The 24,079-nt window shown below is 40.0% G+C and overlaps 1 protein-coding gene across 4 annotated transcripts in view; it reads right to left on the bottom strand.

The window, feature by feature from the left end:
* LOC122563206 (innate immunity activator protein-like) overlaps positions 1 to 24,079 on the bottom strand; it is a 102,378-nt gene that overhangs the window by 34,744 nt on the left and 43,555 nt on the right. For all 4 annotated transcript variants that reach the window (XM_043716765.1, XM_043716768.1, XM_043716764.1 and 1 more), the window contains exon 2: positions 12,561 to 12,693. In XM_043716765.1, the coding sequence (XP_043572700.1) occupies positions 12,561 to 12,615 (55 nt within the window). In that variant the 5' untranslated portion in view covers positions 12,616 to 12,693. The remainder of the gene's footprint in view (positions 1 to 12,560; positions 12,694 to 24,079) is intronic.

Genomic DNA, 24,079 nt, shown 5'->3' with positions numbered 1-24,079 from the left:
TATTCCATGAGATCTAACCTTGCTAATCAGTCTCCCATGGGGAGCCTTGTTGAACGCCTTATTGAAGTCCATGTAGATCACATCTACTGCTCTGCCCTCATCAATCCTCTTTGTTACTTCTTCAAAAAACTCAATCAAGTTTATGAGACATGATTTCCCACGCACAAAGCCATGTTGACTATCCCGAATCAGTGCTTGCTTTTCCAAATACATATACATCCTGTCCCTCAGGATTCCCTCCAACAACTTGCCCACCACCGCGGTCAGGCTCACCGGTCTATAGTTCCCTGACTTGTCTTTACCACCCTTCTTAAACAGTGGCACCACGTTTGCCAACCTCCAGTCTTCCGGCACCTCACCTGTGACTATTGATGATACGAATATCTCAGCAAGAGGCAGAGGTTGTTCTCTTGTCAAGAAGAGGAATAGAGACAACCCAGGTAATTATAGACCAGTGAGCCTTACTTCAGTTGTGGGTAAAGTGTTGGAAAAGGCTATAAGAGATCAGATTTATAGAGAGTAATAAGTCGATTAGGGATAGTCAACACGGTTTTGTGAAGGGTAGGTTGTGCCTCACAAACCTTATTGAATTCTTTGAGAAGGTGACCAAACAGGTGGATGAGGATAAAGCAGTTGATGTGGTGTATATGGATTTAAGTAACGTGTTTAACAAGATTCCCCATGGTAAGCTATTGCATAAAATACGAAGGCATGGGATTGAGGGTGATTTAGCGGTTTGGATCAGAAATTGGCTAGTTGAAAGAAGAGAGAGTGTGGTGGTTGATGGAAAATGTTCAACCTGGATTCAGTTACTAGTGGTGTACTGCAAGGATCTGTTTTGGGTCCACTGCTGTTTGTCATTTATATAAATGACCTGGATGAGAGTGTAGAAAGATGGATTAGTAAATTTGCGGATGACACTAAGGTCGGTGGAGTTGTGGGCAGTGCCGAAGGATGTTGCAGGTTACAGAGTGACATAGATAAACTGCAGAGCTGGGCTGAGATGTGGCAAATGGAGTTTAATGTGGATAAGTGTGAGGCAATTCACTTTGGACAGGAGTAACAGTAATAAAGAGTACTGGGCTATTGGTGAGATTCTTGGTAGTGTAGATAAGCAGAGAGACCTCTGTGTCCATGTGCACAGATCCCTGGAAGTTGCCACCAAGGTTGATAGGGTTGTAAAGAAGGCATACAGTGTGTTAGCTTTTATTGGTCGAGGGATTGAGTTTCAGAGCCACAAGGTGTTGCAGCTATAAAACATCTGGTGCGGCCGCACTTGGAGTATTGCATACAGTCCTGGTCACCGCATTATAGGAAGGATATGGAAAGTATGGAAAGGGTTCAGAGGAGATTTACCGATGTTGTCTGGTATGGAGGGAATGTCTTATGAGGAAAGGCTGAAGGACTTGAGGCTGTTTTCATTCGGGAGAAGAAGCTTGAGAGGTGACTTAATTGAGACATATAAGATAATAGAGAGTTTTTTAGGGTGGTCAGTGAGAGCCTTTCCCTCAGATGGTGATCGCTAGCATGAGGCAACATAGCTTTAAATTGAGGAGTGATAGATATAGGACAGATGTCAGTGGTAGTTTCTTTACTCAGAGAGTAGAAGGGGCATGGAATGCCCTGCCTGCAACAGTAGTGGACATGCCAACTTTAAGAACATTTAAATGGTCATTGTATAAACATATGGATGGAAATGGAATAGTGTAGTCATGATTTGGAGATGCTGGTGTTGGCCTGGAGTGTACAAAGTTAAAAAACACAAAACATGAGGTTATAGTCCAACAGGCTTATTTAGAAGCAGTGGCATTCAGAGTGCTGCTCCTTCATCAGGCAAATTTACTAAACCATCCTTCTATGCCCTCATCCAGGTCATTTATAAAATGGCAAACAGCAGTGGACCCAAAATTAGATTAGATTACATTACTGTGTGGAAACAGGCCCTTCGGCCCAACAAGTCCACACCGACCCGCCGAAGCGTAACCCACCCAGACCCCTACATTTACCCCTAACCTAACACTACGGGCAATTTAGCACGGCCAATTCACCTGACCTGCACATCTTTGGACTGTGGGAGGAAACCGGAGCACCCGGAGGAAACCCACGCAGACACGGGGAGAACGTGCAAACTCCACACAGTCAGTCGCCTGAGGCAGTAATTGAACCCGGGTCTCTGGCGCTGTGAGACAGCAGTGCTAACCACTGTGCCACTGTGCCGCCCACAAAACCAAAATAGATCCTTGCAGCACACCACTAGTAAATGAACTCCAGGATGAACATTTCCCATCAACCACCACCCTCTGTTTTCAACTACCTGATGAAGGAGCAGTGCTCCGAAAGCTCGTGCTTCGAAATAAATCTGTTGGACTTTGTATGATTTTTCACAGAATAGTGTAGGATAGATAGGCTTCAGATTGCTTCCACAGGTTGGTGCAACCTCGAGGGCAGAAGGACCTGTACTGCGCTGTAATGTTCTATGTTTGTCATCCATTCTCTTGTTCTGGATGATTTTGTTGATTGTTCAAACATTGGGTGAAACTTTGCCTCTTGCTGAAGATTCAGCACTTATCCGTCTTTTCTCACAATTACCATGGTAACAGCATTGCATGCTTGTGTGAGTTTCATCAACAACACATAATTTTCTGTCTTCATCTGCTTCTTTGATGCTTTTTCCTCCTTCAAAAAACCCACGTTATGCCACCTCTCTCATTTCCTATTTAAAATCTTCATTCCCTTAGCCCCCTAAGTTCAGTGAGGTTCTGGCTATGCTTTTAGTTATTCCTTCTAGTATTGCATTCTTTTGTTGGGCAATAATCCATTTGATTACACATTTGTGAAGCAGGCAAGGATTTGTTTTCTTTACAAAAGGTGCCAGTGTTGTTGAATGTGAATTGTTGGAAGGATTAGCCATCTGTCCTATATAAAACAAAAGCATCTACCATTGAGATAGACTTTATATAATCCCTCTTAACAAACAAATCTAACATTTCAAAACTATTTGTAAAATATCTAAATATTTTCTTAAACATTCTACTTCACATAAAATGTGTGTAGATTTTGAAGTTTCAAACAAATTCCTTAATGTCTCCCCAGTTATTGAAGATTCAGATTCAAGTTTAGTTTCAAGCTTGGATCCATAATCTCAGCCAAGTAAATATTGGTGGGTAAATTAACTTGCTATGGTGCCCATAGGTTAGGGAGTTGCACAATTAGTCAGGGCAAATTATTGCTGCTCTATGGTATTTTAAGGAAAACGCCTATTGATTAAAGGCAAGATCCAGCTTGTTTATGATACTTCCCACAGTTAGATGGCTTTGCTGACACATATTGTCTACTTTCTACTGAATTCCAGCTTACAGAAGTTGCAACTCTGCGACTTCTATCCTATCCTGTACTAAATTCTACTCATTCAGTTTTCCCAGTTCTTTGATTTCTATCTAATGCTCACTTAATTTTGAAGTTCTTAGCCTCTGTTAAATGTCTATCCACTGCCATATTTCACCCTATTTCTGCAATGCTTTCCAGAATGTCTCAGCTCAAACCTAGTTCTAAATGTCTATGGGCTTCCTTACCTTAACGCAACTTTCAGAAATCATTAACCTGTAATTTGGAACTTGCCTCTCAAAATGTTGACATGCAATGTTTCTCCTGGCTTCAGAAGCATGTTCCAAACCTACTTCACTAAAGGCTACCCTCAAAAAACACTGATTCCTACATTGTGACTAATGTCGCTCCATTGTGAAGTGTGTTGTGAAGGCACTTTACAAATGTATTATTCTCATGCTTATGTTTGAGGTATAGCAATGCAGTCAGTTAGCTGAGTTGGCTTGATGATTGGATTGTGACACACAATGATACCAATAGTATGGGTTCAATTCCATGAGTTACCATGAAGGTCCTGTCTTCTCAACTGAAGTTGAGGCATGGAGAGTCTCACATCAAACTATCACTGGCTGTCTTTCTCTAATGAGAGAGTAGGACTATGGGGATTTTACCTTACATTAAAGCAATATATTCATAAGCTGCAATGTCCATTAAATCATATCACAGTGTAACATACTGCCTTCAGGAGAGGAGAGGAAAATATTCAGAAATAATTTAATGTTCAGCCAGATTACTGACAAAGGTAGTAGTAACATCCGGTGGTGTAATGAATTCTGTTGTGATTCATAGTCATGTTGCCTATCCCATATGTCTGTACATTTCTCAATGTCATGTCTGAGCAATACTTTTGCACCTCCCTTTTATTGTCTCTGGTTAATAATTAACACCGCAGCTGGAAAACTGATCCCTTTTAATGACATCACAGCCACCACAATATTTATCTGTTTGTTCATGGCTGCTACAAAGTGACTCAAGAGCAGACTTAAGATCCAAAAGCTGGGTTGGGCTCAGGGATCAGGAAGTTCCCCTTTCTTTCTTCTGCAAAGAAACAGTAGAATTTTAGAACAAATCAATTCGTTATTAAAAGTTTTCTTTGGGCTTATTAAATGAATCATGTTAGAAAGGAAATTGTGTTTAAGCATTTGTTCCTAATAGACCATAATAGAGGATTGTGAGGATTTTTAATAACTCTCTATTGAAAATAACTGGTTAAATTGTAAAGTGGGACAAGCTGGATTATTCAAGTCATAGTTTGTGATCACACTACAAAGGTCACCATCAGCACAGAAAATGCTTTGAACTGTGCTTAATATAGATGATATTGCCACTGATGCAATGGCATCATTCAATTCAATAAATACATCCTGATTTTTAAAACAAAAATACTATTTCAACGTAGCAGGTATTACCATTGTTCAGTAAGAATTGTTTTTGGTGGTCATGATGAAAGGGTGCATTCATTCATCATTGTAAAATGTTTCCCCTTTGTTTGGATTATTCTGATTCACTGACAGCCATTTGACATACTCCAGTCATCAATAGTCGCTATCTTCTACTAATAATTAACATAATTCATTCACGGAAATAGTTATGAATTAGCAGCAAACTTTTATTGTTTCTAGCTTCACAAAAACAAAGTTAAAAGTAGAAGATCCAAAAGTCTGCAATTGACTCTGATACATGGAAAAAGCAGTCAATTTCTAATAATGTGTATAGTTTGCCAAAGTAAATTTATTTTTAGAAGACCTTTCACTAACAAAGTCAAAAGAATCTATTTCTTTCCAATTAATTTTTAATTTTGCTCCTTCGTGCTCATACCCCATCACCACACCCTCCAAAAGAATGTATTCCCTTAGTGACAACAGGGTCATGTTTTATAACCTCTGCTTATTGGGATCATGGTACTGGCAGACAGATAATGGCACCATTCCCATTCCGAGCACACCGTTTGCCGTCTTCACTTGGGACTTTCCATGGATTAAATTAGGATCCTATTTTTAAGGTTCAAAAGAAGGATGCTACACCACTGTTGCACTGCCATTGACACAGGCAAGGAGTGACCTAACTATTGCTCTTTAAAGCAAACAGGGGATGCAAATATTTCTCATAGAATCACAAAGGTATTTTGGTACAGAAAGAGGCCATTTAACCTGCCATGTCTGCATTTTAAATGAGCATCATTTTAAATGTGAACTGCCAATTTCCTGTTTATTCTCCATAATTCTAATTCTATTGCTATAGTGGGGGTGGTTAGCTGGTTTGCAATGCAGAGTGCTGCCGAGAGTGTAGGTTCAATTCCTGTGCCAGCTGAAGTTATTATGTAGGACTCTCCTTCTTAACCTCTCCCCTTGCTTGAGGTGTGGTGACCTCAGGTTAAATCAGCACCAGTTATCTCTCTTTAATGATAGAACCATCCTTTAGATCAGTAGGAACATTGTGAGTCTACCTTTACTTATATTTCCCATTACCTCCTAAGGCTTTGTTAATTTGACTGCTTCTATCCCTCTACAGTTTAGAAGAATGAGAGGTGATCTTTCATTGAAATCTACAAGTTTCTAAAAGTGCACGGAATAATTTCCTCCAACTCAGCAATCTAAAACACAGGATCACAGTCTTGAAATGAGAGGCTTATCAGTTCAGACTGAAATAAGGAGAAATTTCTTCACCAGAAGGAATTTTGACTGAATCTTTAGAGTTCTCTAACCCAGAGGGTTGTGAATTTTCCATCTCAGTTTTAAATATATTCAGTTATAGTTCTCAGAGGATCAAAGGATATATAGAGTTGGCATTAAAGTGGAGTTGAGACAGAAGATCAGACCTGATTGCACTAATGGTGGAGCAGACCGGGAGCTGTACGGTCTACTCATGTTCCCATTTCTTAAGATACTTACAAAATAATTCTGTACCACTTCTGAAGAGAAAATGATGAACTTCCCACCATTCATATTAGTTCAGACTTGGCAGATAAAATGCTAATGAAGGCCAGGCTTCTAAAGAGGTAAGGGTTCATGCCAAGCACGCCAAGAAGTTGGCACAATCCCACTGATTCCTTCATATTTACAAGTTAAAAGCAAATCCAAGACTATTAAATTATGCTGCACAAATATTTGTTCACAAGTGATTAATATTTTCATATGAATTTTTTTCATCTCCATTTTATTATTTGACATTACTATTTGAACTGGGTTAACACCTAGGTTAAGATAGTAGATATTTAACCATTCTTACGGCGATACACTGCTGCTAAATAAGAGACAAAGTGTAATTTCAAGATCTGAATGAAGGCTTGTGGCTTACAATGTGAAAGCAATTATTATGCAGTCTGAATTCCAGTTAGTGTAAATCTTCACATATTTCCCTGACTTTTCAAATCATCTACAAGTCACAGCAGAGTACTGAAGTAATCAAATCTCTGTCGGTTGAGGAAGTGAGAGTTCATGCTGGTTTTCAAATTATGTATGATTGTAACAGCAAAGACAGGTTGTGACTTGTTTTGTCAAAAATGTTAAAATGACTGGAAATTTGCTAAATGACAAATGGATTGTTTAATGAAAGATAGTGTGGCACTTAACATGTGAAAATTAATATGTGACTCAGATGCACTGGAATATACTGACTATACTACGGAAAAACACAAGAAATGAAGAGGCTTAAATTTAAAAATAAGTTAAATAATTTTTTAACGAAGTGTTTGTTCCTATTATTATTCTATCCACCTCAGGTTGTGTTACTGCAACAAAATGCTGCAGAAATGTGGCTCAACATACACTAAAAATACTAATCTGAAAGCTAACTTTGCTTTGTGTTAACTTTGCTCATTATGTGTCCCTTTCTTCTTCCTTAGCTCTTTGCCTGAAAGCAGTCTAACTCACAGAACCATGACAAGTCAGACAAGACCCAGCCAAAATGGGAACTGAACCCTGCATGTTAGCAACAATTTGATCCACATCAGTTGACTGATCCCTGAAGGAATCCAAGTTGCTCTGGCTACAGGTGCTTATAAATGCATTTGTAGTCCAGGTCTAAGAATAATGACAGCAGAGTATTCAAACTTCTTTCCATCACAAGATGAACCAGGTATCTCTCCTGCTTTTAGCACCTGCAACAAGCACATGTTGGAAGGGTTTGTTTGACCATGTCATGAACAAAATGTCTACGTATATCAAGCCCTGTAGTGGGATCTGAGCTTAGAGCATCTGGCTTAGAGACAGGAGTACTAACCGTTGCATCACATGACTTCCATAATAGATTTCTTTTACACTTTAATAATGGAAATTTTAATAGACTACCTGTCTAAAAGTGTCACCTCATATAAATTCACTGTTTAAATGATTTTATAACAACATAAGAATATAAAACTTTTATTTTAATGTATTCTGCCAAACAGCAGGATTTACACAAATTATGTAAATTGAAGCTAAAGTATAAATTGGATACTCTTTGATATTGAAACTTCCTCCCTTTAGCCTAGGACAGGCCAGGAGTCACACGTGAGGATTTTTTTTTCTCTGGTTTAGCTGTGCACTGCACAATGCCACAAATTATCCTGTTCTTTTCAATACAACTAAGCACAGACAGGGTAGGCACTCCTGGGTTTAGTACCAAAGAATATTTCAGGGCAGAAATTACCACCCTATATTCTCTAAACTATGCCAGAAACGCTAAAACACTGCAGATAGTGAGGGTGTCAGAAAAAAAATAGAAAATAAACTATGATTGGGTGGGAAAGGGTAAAATTAAAGAGAGTAATGAGGAGGACTTTGCAAGCAGGAAGTGAAAATGAGCAGCCGTAACGGCTTTACTATGGATAATGTTAGAAAAAGACAAAATGGATTGGTAATCATATTGCTACATTAAAAAACTTGTACTTACTCATGTATATTTCTGTAGTTTTAAAGTTGTTTGATTTGCTTGGGTCCATAACAGGGTAAGGCTCAAAATATTTTCTCTGATGGTTTTTCCAATGACGCTCTACAACTTCAATTTTTTCAAATCATAGAATCCCTCCAGTGTGGAAACAGGCTATTTGGCCCATCAAGTCCACACCAACCCTCTGAAGAGCATCGCACACAGATCCGACCTGCCCTTACCCTATCCCTGTAATCTCATATTCCCATGGCTAGCCCACCTAACCTGCACATCCCTAGAGACTATGGACATATCTTTGTACTGTGGGATTATACTGGACCACCTGGAGGATACCAACACAGGCATGGGAGAATGTGTAAATTCCACACAGTCACCCGAGGGTGGAATTGAACCCAGATTCCTCTCTCTGTGAGGCAGCAGTGCTAACCTCTGAACCACTACGCCACCAAACAAATTAGCAAATGCAAAATTTTTTAAAACCTTCATCAAGCTGTCTATTAATATTCTTTAAATGTCTCTTGGTGAAATAATACAGTTTTGCAGTACCTTTCTTGATAACTGAATTTTAATAATTAATTTGTATGTTATTGTAATTCATATGAGGTACTACTTGCTTATATTCGTTAGTCTCAGCCATTTCCTTGTTCATATAAGCTTATAGCACAGGAACCATCCATTCAGCCTGTTTTGCCTATGCTAGCTCTTTGAAAGAGCTGTTCAATTTAATTCCCTTTGTTAAACATTTTTCTCATTTGCCTCCATCACATGTTCAGCTAATACATTCCAGAGCTTAGCAACCGTGTGTGTGAAAAACCTTCTCTTCTCACAATGAATGTAGTCAGGTTACTTAGGAACTAGTTACCATTAACAATTCCATGCCAATTGTCCCATTAACCAATGCCTTGCCAAGTGAGAATTAATTTTGGCCTTGTAGTTGTACTCTGTCTCTAGTAGCTTTCATGCCATTAATATTTGATTGTTTATTCTGTAGAATTCAGGTATATCCCTCTGCCCTTTGTTTCCAATAACTGTTTTTTTTGTATTTGCAATCCTCCAGTCCTCTATCACAACTCCTATATCCAAGAAGGATTGAAAGTTCAGGCCTTCTGTTATCCCCATCATTACTTTGTTGGCGAACCAAGAATACACCCCTTTTGCTCTGGGTCATTTGTTAATTTTGAGTGATGCCAACCTATTTGTCACTTCCTTTCTACTTTCATCTGATCCAAATGGCTTCATTTTTCTTTTGAGACTAAGTATCATGGCGGGCCTGAAAAGTGGGAGGGGCATTTGGTCAGGAGCATATGGGGTTTTCTCGCACAGTCTAGTTCTTCTCAGCCATTACCACACATGAACATGATACTTTTGTAGGCTGGAAGTTCTAAATCCTTCTGAGTTTCATATTTAAAGGACCTGGACAGCATTTCGTTCTCTGCAATCCAGGAATATCACTCAAACTCTATTCAAAACCCTCACCTAATATTGGAGATGTCAGTTACCAGACAAAATGTGACAACTCTTGAAAAGTTCTCCTGACAGCTGTCTAGGAGTGAAGGAAAGTCATTTTCCTTATGGATGTTAACAAAAGGCCAATCCCCCCAACTAACAAGGGCAGTCTGGATAGAGATGGCTCAGGGGTAGGAGGGGGATCAACACCTGGGTGGCCAAAAGAATGTGAGTCCAGTTTCATAAGATAATGAACGACCTGTTGTACTTTGTGAGGGTGTGTACCAATGCTTTATGCTCCTATGTGTATGAGTTAGCACTGCTAGGTTACCACTGCACAAGACTGCAACACAGGAGTGTCCTTGTTTCTAGTCTGGCCTGTGTGAGATCCTATCTCAAATCACTGAAATTTGTTTTCTTTCAGATTTTATTGACACTTCAGATTTTTTGAAAATCATTTCCTTTAACTACCTTAAACCTACTTACTTTATGATGACTACTACCCAGTCGTTCACCCATTGAAGCACACCTATACCTTATTCCCTAGAACTAGATCCAGCATTACTTTGTCCCTTGTTGAACTTGAACCATACGGATTAGGAAAATACACCTACACAAATTTTAAGAAACCTTTACCTTCCTTGCACTTTGTTGATGAAGAAATCAGTTTAATACTTTATATATTCATTGTCTAACAAACATAAACCGTGATTGAGATGTAAAAATGGCCCACTCACCATTGAGAGCTGTTTATCTTCTGCTAATGGTTTCAACGTGATTTCTAAATTCTCCAACCCCAATAATTAATGCTTGATTTTGTGTATTAAAAAATAAGACTTGCCATAATCTAATTGATGTTGGAGAAAGTTATTAATTCAACAATGTCCTGCTCAAATCTGGAGAACAAAATGTCTTTTTTTTTAACCTAAAGCTGGAGGAGTGATTCTCACTATTGCCAAATATGTCATCTTCAATTCAAACTAATCTGAAAGGTTGCAGCTACACATTCATAGTGCCCTCCAACTTACCCTATTATCATGACAAATGTGATACAGACACAGTATAATCACTGTTGCTAATGTCCTTGATTGAAATGAATTAGGGTTGCACTCATTCTGATAAATTTTAAAATATGCTTTTTTTTGAACAAAACAAACCCTTTGAAGAATTTGATTTAGTCATGAAATCTTTCTTCAACTTAAATGCTTTCAATATAGATACATTGTTATTCTAGAATGACATGCTTCGCTGAAAAGGATCAGTTATAAGGGTATTGAAATTATGCTGTGGGATACGATGGAATGAATGATCAATCCTTTGAAATTCATTTCTCTACCACTTTGGCAGAGTAGTCTCATCTGAAGCAGTTTAGACCTGCACGAAAATCGTGAAGAGTGGAAATTCAACTGACCATGTCAAACATTTGTATCACAGTTGATGTAAAATTGGATGTAGAGCATGTCCATACATGCAATGGCAAAGCTGTTAATTAACATTTTATTAATGAAGAACAGTTGCTTAATGAGCCTCTTTACACAGGCGTTGCTTTTCGTATTACATTCTTTAATGCTTGCTTGAAAAGAATGATTGTTTAAAGAGAAAGCTTGCCTTCTTCTGTGATCTTAACACAACTAAGCCTCTTTTATGGCACTCAGATAACAAGAGAATCTTTTTAAAAGTGTCCACAATTACACTGCTCAAAAGGATTAAAAACATTACTCAACATTTTAGCTTCAAAGAACCAGAGGTCAAAGTGTCTTGCTTTTGATTCTTATATAATTTTCTCTGTGTGATGTATCTTTAATTGCCATTTTCAAATTCTCTTAAAATCCACTGACCAGGTTCACAATTCTCATTTGATATTTGTGTGATAAAGGTCAAAAAATGCAACCAAATCTCTATTAAGGAGAAATATGAAAGGATTTTTCAGGAGCTCCCATGGTAAAGTGCAAGTTGTGTAATAGAAGTAATGCAATGCAACATGAATTGTTATGTATGTGGTTAGCACAGTAAATGCTGTTGTTAGCAAATTATAATTTGCATAATTCCAATCAATCTAACCCTAAAGTATGTATAAGTGTAAAATATATCATTTCAGATCTGAAGCAATCATAAATTTAGAATCTGCAGCTTTCAATATAATCTTGTTACCTAATGTATCTGCACAAATTGTTCCTACTTCACAAATGGTTTGGGACATTATCTATGCTAAATCAACCTCAAGAGTGAAATTGCCTTCCTCTCTGTATCTGAAACGGAAGATAATCAAAGCTGGCCTGATCTCAAATAACTTTAAAACATGTTACTTCACCTTGCTTTTGCTAGTACCTCCAAGCTACAGCATCAATGGCAACATTTGTCAATTTCCAGGAAGTGAATTTTGGGCACCTTACAATGTTTAAAACCAAATTTTTATGGCTACTGTTACAGCCTTCCCAAAACTCAGTCTTTCATCATTGGTACTTTGCCATCCGGGTTAGATGGCATCTCATATGCAAAGTCAAGGAGGCTATTTGTAGGGAGCCAATCACATTATGATGCTGCTTTCAAAATCATTAAAATTGATTTTAAAACATTTAAAACTGAATCCAAGGAAGAGAATTAATTTAACTTGGTAGTTGTATGAAGAAGTAACTGAGGTAGACAAAAAACTCCTGAAGTCTTCGGTTTAACAAGAATATTATTTTAGAACGATGTTCAATATTGAATACAGAAGTTTTAAAAACTGAAATGATGCATAAATGTAAGGAAAATTAAGTTGCCAAACAACCCAATGAGTTCAAGTAGGCAATAGCAATAATAAGGAAATGGGTTGATCCAATCAAGAATAAATAATAATATTATTTTAAAAAATACATTACCTGACTGCAGAATTACTCCACTATCAGAATCACTGGCTTCATCTTTGTTTTCCATTGTCAGTGAAAGATTATATTTTCTAGTCTTCCTTTGGTCCAGAAATAATTAACTCCCAAGAAGGCTGAAAGTATTCACCTGATAATTACATAATGAAACAGATTGAAGGCACATTGATACGTTTTAATTGTTTAACAAAATACACAAAGATCAGAGAGTTTAAAAAAATTTCAGAGATTACTTTTCCTGTTTTTAAACTATAGATTTTGACCCTGTTGACTCAACGAATAATGTTAGCAATTGTTCAAAAATAAAATCAGAGGTCAGTAATTTGTCCTGGATGTGTTTTATCTTGTTCCTATATGAGGGATTATTTAAGTCTCCAGAAGCGGCAGTGAAACTAAGCACGCAAATGTCTACCTTGGTGCAGATCAGAAATATAGGAGTGCTCTCTAAAGAGCACTGTAATCACACCAGGTATGTTTTCTGTTGCTATCTTTTACTGTGTCTGGCAGTACTTGGTAGAAAATAAAACAATAAGCCAAGCAGCATGTGCTCAAGCAGGCGCCTAATGCCTGTTTATAATAAAGCAACTAACATGTATATGGGATGTGCTTTGGTTCATATTTACCAAATGAACAAACTGTAAAACAATTCCTCTTGATTTTACTTAATACAGGCCAGTTTTTAAATAACTGAGCATCCTGTTGATATTGAATTGTAATTAGAGGTAATTTGCAGTCATGTCTCTTTTGTTTCTACAATGTTCTGTACTAAATTATATTTCTCACCCTTACTGTTCTCCTAATATATATTTTTACTAATTTCTGTTCACATTAAAGTTCGCTATATGAAAATCTTTTGAGACATCTTATATATTTAAATAATAACCAGAATCTGGCCGCTAAGATTTGTTATTAGTTGGAAATGGCTTTGATTGAATGCCTTCTTTATTCCTGAAATCCTGAATTAAAATAGCAAAGTAAAAGGGAAAATCAACATTGGACTGTCCTCTCATTAAACAGAGTTGACTGGTGGTGATTTAACCTGAGGGGCACCATGCCTTAAATAAGACCATAAGACATAGGAGCGGAAGTAAGGCCATTCGGCCCATCGAGTCCACTCCGCCATTCAATCATGGCTGATGGGCATTTCAACTCCACTTACCCGCATTCTCCCCGTAGCCCTTAATTCCTTGTGACATCAAATGAGTGGTGTTCTGATGGTGGAAACTTCATGGTAGTCTTGGCTGGTGTGAATACTGAACCCACACTGTTGGCATCACTCACTAGCCAACTGAGCAAACTGACGTCCATTTAAATACCACTCTTGATACTAATGTTCAAAGAACAGTGGAATGAGCCAAGTATGAAATAAAGGAAGTGAATTGCAAAGGACAGTGGGAAGGAAGCAAAGTAAGAGATAAGTTCCATAGAGCTGAATGTTACTATATTTCAGCAAGGTGCAATTTTCATTGAATATATGAAAGGTTTCTCTCCTTTAGAATTAGCAAGTTTTCAAATTTGACTCATTAACTACCAACTAAACCCTTATGGTGCCCCTCTCATCTGATGCCAGCCCAATTCTCCTACTCGCCATAGGTGGATGTATTTACTACCACTTGGACAACCCTGGATGTACTGGCATATGAAGGTACCAGATTTAAAATTCTGTTTTGTGCCCAGTCCAGGGCTGGCAGTCCAGTACAGGCCTGTCATTCACCTGGGCACAGCAGGGAAGAGGAAATTGGCACCCCGCTTTGTGTATAGGGACCTGAAGCTCTACTAGTTATACAGAGAAGAGATATCATCTTCACAGAGGACTACCAGAGGAGGACAATCACCAGACTCTGCCAGCTTAGTTCAACTTCACCTCCCAGGTCTGCGCATTCTGCATCACCTGAAGAAACACCCAGCACAGCAGGAAGAAGGTGAATTACCTCCTCTGCTCTCCAACATTTGCTGTCAGATAGCTGACACTCACTCGATCTCTGCTACCTCTTACCAAAGCTCATGCTCTATCACTCTTACAATCATATGGAATATCTTCACTCATGCCTTTTACCAACTTGAGCCTCCAACACTATTAATATACTTCTTCAATTCCTGATGTCCTGGCCGGTAAAGACCAGGACTGAGGATGCTGAAGTGAGAAGCATTGTTCGTTGCTGTTAATATGCTTAAAATTAACATGCTATAACTCCTACCCATTATGACATTCTACTCAGCACCAGTGGCAAGGCAACAATGACGCAAGGAACCCTGAGCTCTCTCCAGGTGTCCCTTCCTCACACGGAGACGGAGAAGGCCCTCCCCCTAGGCTAGAGGAGAAATGACAGACATACCTGCTAGACTGTAAGGCAGGTTCCTTTCACCTAGCTGTAGAATTCAGAACTGCATCAAATGGAGGGAAAGCAAGAAGGCGGCTTAAGAGGGCATATAGCCAGCATGGGTGACACGTTGCTGAGAATACATTATCACATTGGTTTTCATTTGCTTTTCAGTATTAAATCTCATTTTATCATTTGATAAAATCACGGCTTATCTGCTGTGGGCCTCAGTTTCTCTCTCTCACCAGGTCCTCATAACGGTCACCTCCTTGATGTTACAAAAATCGACCTTTCTCTTGTTTAGACACTTTTAGTCATCTAGGCTCCACAATATTCTCAGGTAGAGATTTCCAGACATTAACCACTTTCTGGGAGAAGTAATTCCTTTGTAACTTAATTGGGTAAATTGCAGGTCACTGCTATTTTAGCAACTATGCTTCTTCTTTCTAAATAGGCAAACATTTAGGCTTTAGTGGGATTGAGCTGTTATCTCATCTGATATGGTCAGGAGAGCTTGGGGGCAAGGATTTGGACTGTGTACAGTAAGCTACTACCTAAGGTTCACAAAGCATGTAATTCTGGCAGATGTGTTTCAGCTTGTGTTTATGTAATGCTGTTCCCCTTCGAATGACCTCACATTGTTCAAATTACAGACCCCTCCCTCACTTAATGAAACATTTACTCCATCCACCCTTGGTGTTATTGCAGCCATTTTCATCTTCATTGAGCATATGTGATTTACAGCATGACAAAAGATAACAGCGAGTCCCAGAATCTGTATGTCAGTCTCGGTGAACCCCACCCCCGCTGACGTACACCTCTCCTTCCTGAAAGCCTTCCTTGCCAACCCCATAGTTTTTGTACTTTCCCTAGACCCCACCCAGCCTGTATATTTGAGTCTCCATCTATTCAATGTACAGATCTGTTAGTGCACTGTACCCCTGTAGAAGCCAGGCTGGTTGCTTACTGTTGATGATCCATTCCCCCCATGCTCCCTCTCCCAAACTCTTATCACCTCCCCCACCACTTAGATGTAGTGTTACCCTGCTTTTAGTATTTTAATCACCCCTGCACCCAGCATTCTGACTCCAATTCTCATGATTAAGTTCTCCAGCCTCCCTCCCATGGAAGTAGCCGCTGATCTATCCCTGCTGACTGTCAGGGGTCAGATCCCCAGGACTAACCATGGCTGAACCATCTTGAGTGGCTTAGCTGCACAGCCCCAAATGCTCGGTGACCAATCCCCTGTCTGAAATCTGTACAGCTCCCTGATCCTGTCTTCCCGTGACTACCCAGACTGATTGACTGGATTCAAAGGGGTGACCATGGCCTACACCCTGGACTGGTGAGGCATGCATCCCCCAATTGAATTACCCAACCATCTGCCTGACGGTGCCCAAATCTAATTCATGATGCTGCCCTTGACTTAGTGCTGACTGAGTAGTGTCTCCCTGGAATTGACAGAGGACTACTCACTCCCTTATGACTTTGAGACATGGCCATTTGCTTGCTGCACATGCAGTGTGTTTGCTGCGTATACCCCAGCTGGCATATGGTGCGAATGTGAGATTAATGTAATACAGTGCTCTGCAGTTCAACAGCATGTTCACTCCTCTAACTGATGAATGCTGATGAGCATGACAAGCTGCCTGGCTCTGTGCTGCACTAAACGACAAGGCAAAACAGTTGTGTCAGCCTTTAAAGTGCAGTTGAGGGGATGAAGCACTAAAATACAAGGCAAGGCATGGATGCTATGGGCATCCGGGTAGGGAGTGAAGACTAAGAGAGCAATTGAGCAGCCCTGACATGCTGCCTGGTCCAATCCAGGAGTTGGTTGCCTGAGTATATGTGCAAAGTGTCCCTGCAAGAGCCTTTCAATCACCTCAAAGTGCAGAGGCATACAGTGAATGCGCCATGGTGATGTGAAGAGGCTGTTACATCTTTGGTAAGAGTGCACATGAACATGGGGAGCCACGGTCCATGGAGCATACCCTGGTATGTTGGAGTTGGGCATCAAAGGTGGAGGTCTGATAGAACACGCAATGAGCTGGAGTTGCCAATTACAGTGTACTCATTTCAACTTTCATTGGTAATTCTCAGCATCTAGTTTCCACCTGTTAGGTGACAGAGTGGGAAGGTTTACATTAATGAGCCGAGATTAAATAACAATAAGGGTGATAATGAGTGATAATCCCTGTTAATAGACCTCTCACTGTCACTAGTGAGAATGTTATTTCCACATCCAGACTTTAGTTGTTTAAAAGACATTTGGAGAAGTACATGAATAAGAAAGTTTAAAATCACACAATACCAGGCTATAGTCCAACAGGTTTATTTGGAAGCACTCACTTTCGGAGCGCTGCTCCTTCATCAGGTGGTTGTGGAATATAAGATCATAGCTCTGAAAGCTTGAGCTTCCAAATAAACCTGTTGGACTATAACCTGGTGTTGTGTGATTTTTAACTTTGTACACCCCAGTCCAACACCGGTACCTCCAAATCATGAACAAGAAATGGGCCAAGTGCAGGCAGGTGGGAGTAGTTTAGTTTGGAATTATGGTCAGCATGGACCAGTTGGACTGAAGGGTCTGATTCCATGTTGTATGATATTATGACTCTGTAACTCTATAAAATGTGACTTGTTCCTCTTGACATCAAGAAAGGCCTTGTTCAATACCGCACACAGTTCTCCCCAATTTCTAGTCAGAGGTCACAGCAGTCAAGGCCTGGGAAAATTTCAGCCTTTGAAAGTTTGTGAAGGCAAGTCAAAGCAATTATTGAAATAGGTTCTAGAACTTCTGGGGGGGCTAAGTAAGGAATACTCTAAAATCAATAATTATAGAAGGTGCAAATTGAAAATTATGACCAGCAAGGATTTTCCAAATTGGCCTTGATGTATCACAAGCAGATACGGCTCATATTAAAAGAAATGAAAATGTAAAAACATAACTGATTACAACATTATTGCCTCAACAATCATCTGAGTCATTTTATAATCCTTCTTAGCAAACTTACATCCATAATATTAAAACTATAACATGACCATTTTCTCAACTAATTCAGGCCAAATTCTTGCATAAGCCTGCATCTGTGATGGGGATAGGGAGATGAACATTGCAACACACAGCTTAAATATTAGAAGACATATAAGCCATTCATTATATACTCATTTATTGAATTTACTTACTTAGAAATAAGACCACAATCTTAACCTTCCTAGTCTGTGCGAACTAGAAGGAGTGTGCCCCAGAAATTATTTCAGTTACATCCTCACAACAAATTTACTGATGGGTACGAGAGCAAAGTTGTATGCAGATCTTGAGTTAAAAAATGTTCAAATGAATGGTATAGTGTTGTCAATAGACACATTCCATCACATTTAAACTAGTTTGCCTGAAATGTCTAAGTTAACAGCTATTTTTATTTTTGGAAATAATTATTGTACAACAATGAGTCAATCTAGGCAAATGATATTGTTACTGCAGAAAATTATCCTACAGCGTGTAGCACATTCCAATACATGCAATAGAACATAATTAGGTTACTTCTTTTATCTTTTATGATGTATCCATTCTGTCCCATCTTATCTGTATGTGCTCTTGTTTTTCACCCTCTTGTGATTTATTTGGAAATTGTTGTTCTACAATACATAATGTTTATGATGATTGCATTTATATAAAAGAATGACATTTTGTTGCCAAGTTAGTGATTTTTTTTGGATAACATAATGTTATAATGGGATAAAATATAACGAAAAAGCTTAAATAGTCTCTTGTGATGTGACATCCAATGACACCATAGAGTGGAGTGGGGACTGAATTTTAACATAAATCGGCTATTGCCAATTTTGACAAGATTCATGGAGGGTTTTTCTCTGTGGACCCGAGAGAAATTTCTCACACCATTTTCCAAAATACATCGCATTAGCTGTGCACCCTGCAAGCATTCTGCTTGGACCATGTTCCCTCTCGGCAGAATTGGAAGTATGTGCCTTTGCTGGGACTTTCCTGGAGTCCCAGTGCCATTGTCAGGACCTTCCAGGATTTCCAGCGCTGATGCCACATTTAAAATGTAGTTACTTCCCATCTGAACAACTGGCCCAGAGATTGCTGTCACTCAATTTATCGACAATGACCAGGAGGCCCAAGTGGGTGGAATGTTGCCAAGGAGGCCTATCCTTTCTCCTCAGGACCAGCAAACGAGACCATATTCATGCCACGGACACTGCCAATCTGGTCAGTGTGGTATCAATGTCCACATGGATGCTTTACAATGAACTTCACATGGGTAAGTGCCACCTCACAATCACTGTCTCTCTGCTATGGCACCTGCGTCCCACCAAGACTCATGATCTACCACTGTTACTTTTCCATGCAACATCTTCCTCCATTCGGTTGCCAGCCCAAATCCCCGGGCTACTAATTTTGCATGCCTACTCTGCACTGCCTACCCATTAACTCGGGACATCTCAACACCTTTCCCCTACCTGCACCAACTCTAACAGCAACGACAACAACATTAATCTCACTCAATCTCTCCCCTTCCCCTATTCCAGGACAAAAAAAGCCCACAATAGAAAAGGGAGAAACCAAGACCGAGAGTGGATTGTCTGACAGTTGTGTCCTCATTTCATACAAGGAGAGGACCTTTACCCTGGCTGGTGATGCCAAAGTCTCTATCCCAGCAAGCAAACGAGAATCATTGTCTAGTCCTGTACTGTAATCTAGCATTGTGAATGAACAGTCAACATGACTAAACACCCACTCAGTTTTCACAATTCATTGTCTCTTTTGACTCCTATAGGCACAGGTGGAATCTATAGAGTCAATGCTGTCAAGTGGGACCTCCAGCATACATCTCCTCCTCCATCTGTGAGGAATGAGCCATAGATCTCTTAGGGGGTACACTAGCAAGGCTGTATTTTGCATCTTCAGCCAGCTCACAGATTGATCCCTCAGTGGGCATGTTCACTAGCTTAGAATTGGGAGCACATCATTACATCATCATGACACAAAGCCAACCCAATTACACTGCAGTTCTGTACTTGAAGTAAGCATGCAGGTGCAGCAGGTAGTGAAGAAGGCTAATAGCATGCTGGCCTTCATAACAATTGGGATTGAGTATAGAAGCAAAGATGTTCTTCTGCAGCTGTACAGGGCCCTGGTGAGACCACACCTGGAGTACTGTGTGCAGTTCTGGTCTCCAAATTTGAGGAAAGACATTCTGGCTATTGAGGGAGTGCAGCATAGGTTCATGAGGTCAATTCCTGGAATGGCGGGATTACCTTACACTGAAAGACAGGAGCGACTGGGCTTGTATACCCTTGAGTTTAGAAGACGGAGAGGGGATATGATTGAGACATATAAGATTATTAAAGGATTGGACACTCTGGAGGCAGGAAACATGTTTCCGCTGATGGGTGAGTGCCGAACCAGAGGACACAGCTTAAAAATATGGGGTAGACCATTTAGGACAGAGATGAGGAGAAACTTCTTCACCCAGAGAGTGGTGGCTGTGTGGAATGCTCTGCCCCAGAGGGCCGTGGAGGCCCAGTCTCTGGATTCATTTAAGAAAGAGTTGGATAGAGCTCACAAGGATTGTGGAATCAAGGGATATGGAGATAAGGCAGGAACAGGATACTGATTAAGGATGATCAGCCATGATCATATTGAATGGTAGTGCAGGCTCGAAGGGCAGAATGGCCTACTCCTGCATCTATTGTCTACTGTCTATTGTCTATTCATTTTGGAGCACACAGGCATCTCATTCTAACATTCTAATGGTGCTGCCAGGACACTGCATGCAGAAAACCATACCTAGCTCATGGCCAGGGACCAGGTCACCTCTGAGGTGTCCTTTCTAATACTCACTCACTGTGTGCCTATTTGGATGCTCATAGCATCCCTGCCTTGTCTGTTTGCATTTTGCTACAATGTATTGTGGCCTGGAAAGATTCAATCCAGTTGTCAAAGTAGCAACTAACATCCAAAGCCCCGTTGACTGCACACAATGCAGAATCTGCTCAGTTTACAGCTTGACAACCATCCTTTTGTGACACTAATGATAAGAATAGTTACCCTTTGTGCCTTGGAGTTGCAGCTAAAATGACATTCACTCATACAGCTGGTGATAAAAAGTGAGGATATATTTAGAATTGTGAAAACATATTTGCAATTACGTTTCACTGATGTGTTGTCAGAAGGTCTTCTTCATCCCCTTCCTCCCATTACCCCTCAATGCAGTCTCCAGTTCCATAGCTGGGGTCAAGGGAGGCTGTCTTACAGTAACTTTGGAGTTTTGTTTGGGCAACCCCAGGATAGTTTGTGTCCGGAGGGCCCAGAGGTGCTGAGTGTGTCCTGTCCAGACACTAGTTGGTTTGACTTCCATAGAGCTGAGGGTGGCAGACAGAGTTGAGATGGAAGGCCTAGCCACTTCTGGGGTGCCCTGAGAAGAGGCTTCTGGGAGCCTGTCCATGGGCTACTCCTCTGAGTGTATGCCTATTGGCACCACCCTGTGTCCTTGTGAGCAAGGGCACCAGGAATGAGATCAAGTTCTTTAGAGCCCTATCAATTTGGAGTTAATGCTGAGCACCAGTGGCTGAAATTATGGTGTGCAAGTCTGTGCATATATGGAGTGTGCTGGACTTGCATTTCCACGCAACTGCCAACCTATCCATGGAGACAACAGACATTCACAAGCCAGAAATATGTTCAGATATTTCCAATTGCTACATGAGCCCACAAAAAGAGCACAATTGAGTCCCCAAATAAATTTCCTCTACCTGAACACAATTAAAGATTTAGTTACTAAATAATTAATAGTTGGAGACTTGTTTGAATATTTTATTCACAAGTTGATGACCTAGGCATTGATAACTCCCTCAGGATCGCATTGGAGTGTCGGCCTTAATTTTATACTCATTCTTTGGAATGAGACTTGAAACCCACAACCTTCTGATTTAATTAAAAATCACACAACACCAGGCACTAAGTCAACAGGTTTAATTGGAAGCACACTAGCTTTCGGAGTCCAACACCGGCATCTCCAAATCATTCTGATTTAATGCAACCGAGCCACCATCAAGTCAAGTCCCTTTCTTTTTCAAGTTATATAAATATGAATTTAAAACTAAATTCTTAAAAAGACAATGGTTAAACAGCTTGAGAAAAGACAGGCAGGGACATACAGAATTCAGGACGTCAACAGAAATACTGATGCCTCACTCAATGACAATCCAACTCTGTATCACTTCCTTATCACTGAAGACCAGCAGACAAATGAGGTATCAGACAGTTATTCATGGAAACCAAAGCAATTCTTCACATTACACACAAAAGAAAAACCACTTGGAATGAATCATAACAATTGCAATTCACTTGAAGCTTCAAGTAATGTTTAAACCCAAAGTTATAACTGAGAGGAGCTTGTGAGAGCCCAGTGATTAAAATGGTGTCTTTAACCTCATTCACAATTTTTAAAATATAAAGTAGCTTTTCTAAGTGATTTATTCACTAATTCAGCTCAACATCCTTACTCAGCATGACCATTATGGTTCTAATCCAAACATATGGTAAATACTTTTGTTTTACAGGTATTAAACCAACTTATCACTTGCTCCTCAAGCCACTCATAAATTGCACAATACTGAGCCATATAAATTGCTGGTGCACCAAAGGCAAAACAACCGACTCTCCTGAAGTACAGACCTTTCTAGATTGACTCATATGACTGATCAAATTTGGAATTCAGATTCATGCAGTATTCCACATAATTTGGAGTATACATGTTTGTTGTTCAAACCATCAACATTTCTCATGTTTCATGAAAAGCAAAAGAAAATACCCTGCAGGTGTTCAAGATGTGAAACAAAAGCAGAAAATATTGAAAATATCAGCAGGCCAATCAGCACCTGCAGAGCTGCTGACTGATCTTTTCATTTTATTTGGGTTTGAAATTATGTCATGTGTTTAGTGCTGAGAATTAATAACATTGTGATTCTTGCATTCGATGACCTAAACCCAACTTCAAAAAGAGAAGGGCAGTTGGAGTGATGAAAGTTCACCGCAACTAAGATGTTCCAGAGTTTAGACTATTCTGTTGCTTTCAGGCAATTCAAAACAACCCAGATCACACAACACTTAACAACATTTGAAATTTCAAGCAAGCAGATCTCCAGAATGTTTACACGAAATTACATTCAGGTATTCAATTATAAACGAACGACATATTGAGCAGGAATATACAGGTGGGGCAGGCAGATCACTGTCCCCCAAACACGCCATTGTGGAAGAAAGATTGGTTTCACATCTATTGGAAGTCTACCCCAAAGCACTGCGGGTTGTCTAAATTGGCTAGTTGCTCTGTTTCTGCCCCTCACTCAGGGTGAAGTCCTGTTCTCAGGAGCTGCCAGTCAATCAGATTAATTGACAACTCCATCACTCCTGGCCGCACCACAGCTCAGTAATTGCATTGTAGGGACTGTACAAAAAGGCCTGAGGAGGAACATGGCTCCCACACAAAGGTAAACATCAGGGATTTTATGGTGGGGAGGGACTCTATGGACCATAGAGGTGGTTTTGGGGCCTGGTTCTTTTGGAAAAGAAGTGTGGAATTGGGGCGGCATGGTGGCTCAGTGGTTAGCCAGGTTCGATTCTAGCCTCAGGCGACTGTCTATGTGGAGTTTGCACGTCCTCCCCATGTCTGCGTGGGTTTCCTCCCACAGTCCAAAGATGTGCAGGTCAAGTGAATTGGCCACACTAAATTTCCCATAGTGTTAGGTGCATTAGTCAGAGGGAAATGGATCTGGTGGGTTACTCTCTGGAGGGTTGGTGTGGACTTGTTGGGCCAAATGGCCTGTTTCCACACTGTAGGGAATCTAATCTAATTAAAGGTGGATTAATCTCCTAGGTAGGGTATCCTGCTGCTTGCAAGGCATCTTTTGAAGGAGATTACCCCTATTCTTCCTGCTTTTGTTCATGTTGGCATTTAAAGACGAGCTGGTTTCTATTGAGTACCCATGCCAGTCAACTTTCTGCATGAACAGCATGTTATAAAGATCATTTGAGCTTATAACAACTCCAAGTGACTCTTAAATATTTATTCACATGTGGTGGGTGAGCAGTCAATTCCAATGTCCATTCACCCTCCCTGTCTGAAGTGATTGCAAAGGTGGCAAGTTAGGCATCTGCCGCATTTT

Source organism: Chiloscyllium plagiosum, chromosome 26 (genome assembly GCF_004010195.1).
Source record: "Chiloscyllium plagiosum isolate BGI_BamShark_2017 chromosome 26, ASM401019v2, whole genome shotgun sequence".
Classification (NCBI taxonomy): domain Eukaryota; kingdom Metazoa; phylum Chordata; class Chondrichthyes; order Orectolobiformes; family Hemiscylliidae; genus Chiloscyllium; species Chiloscyllium plagiosum.
Note: the sequence above shows the minus strand (reverse complement) of the source record. Positions and strands in the feature narration are given on the sequence as shown.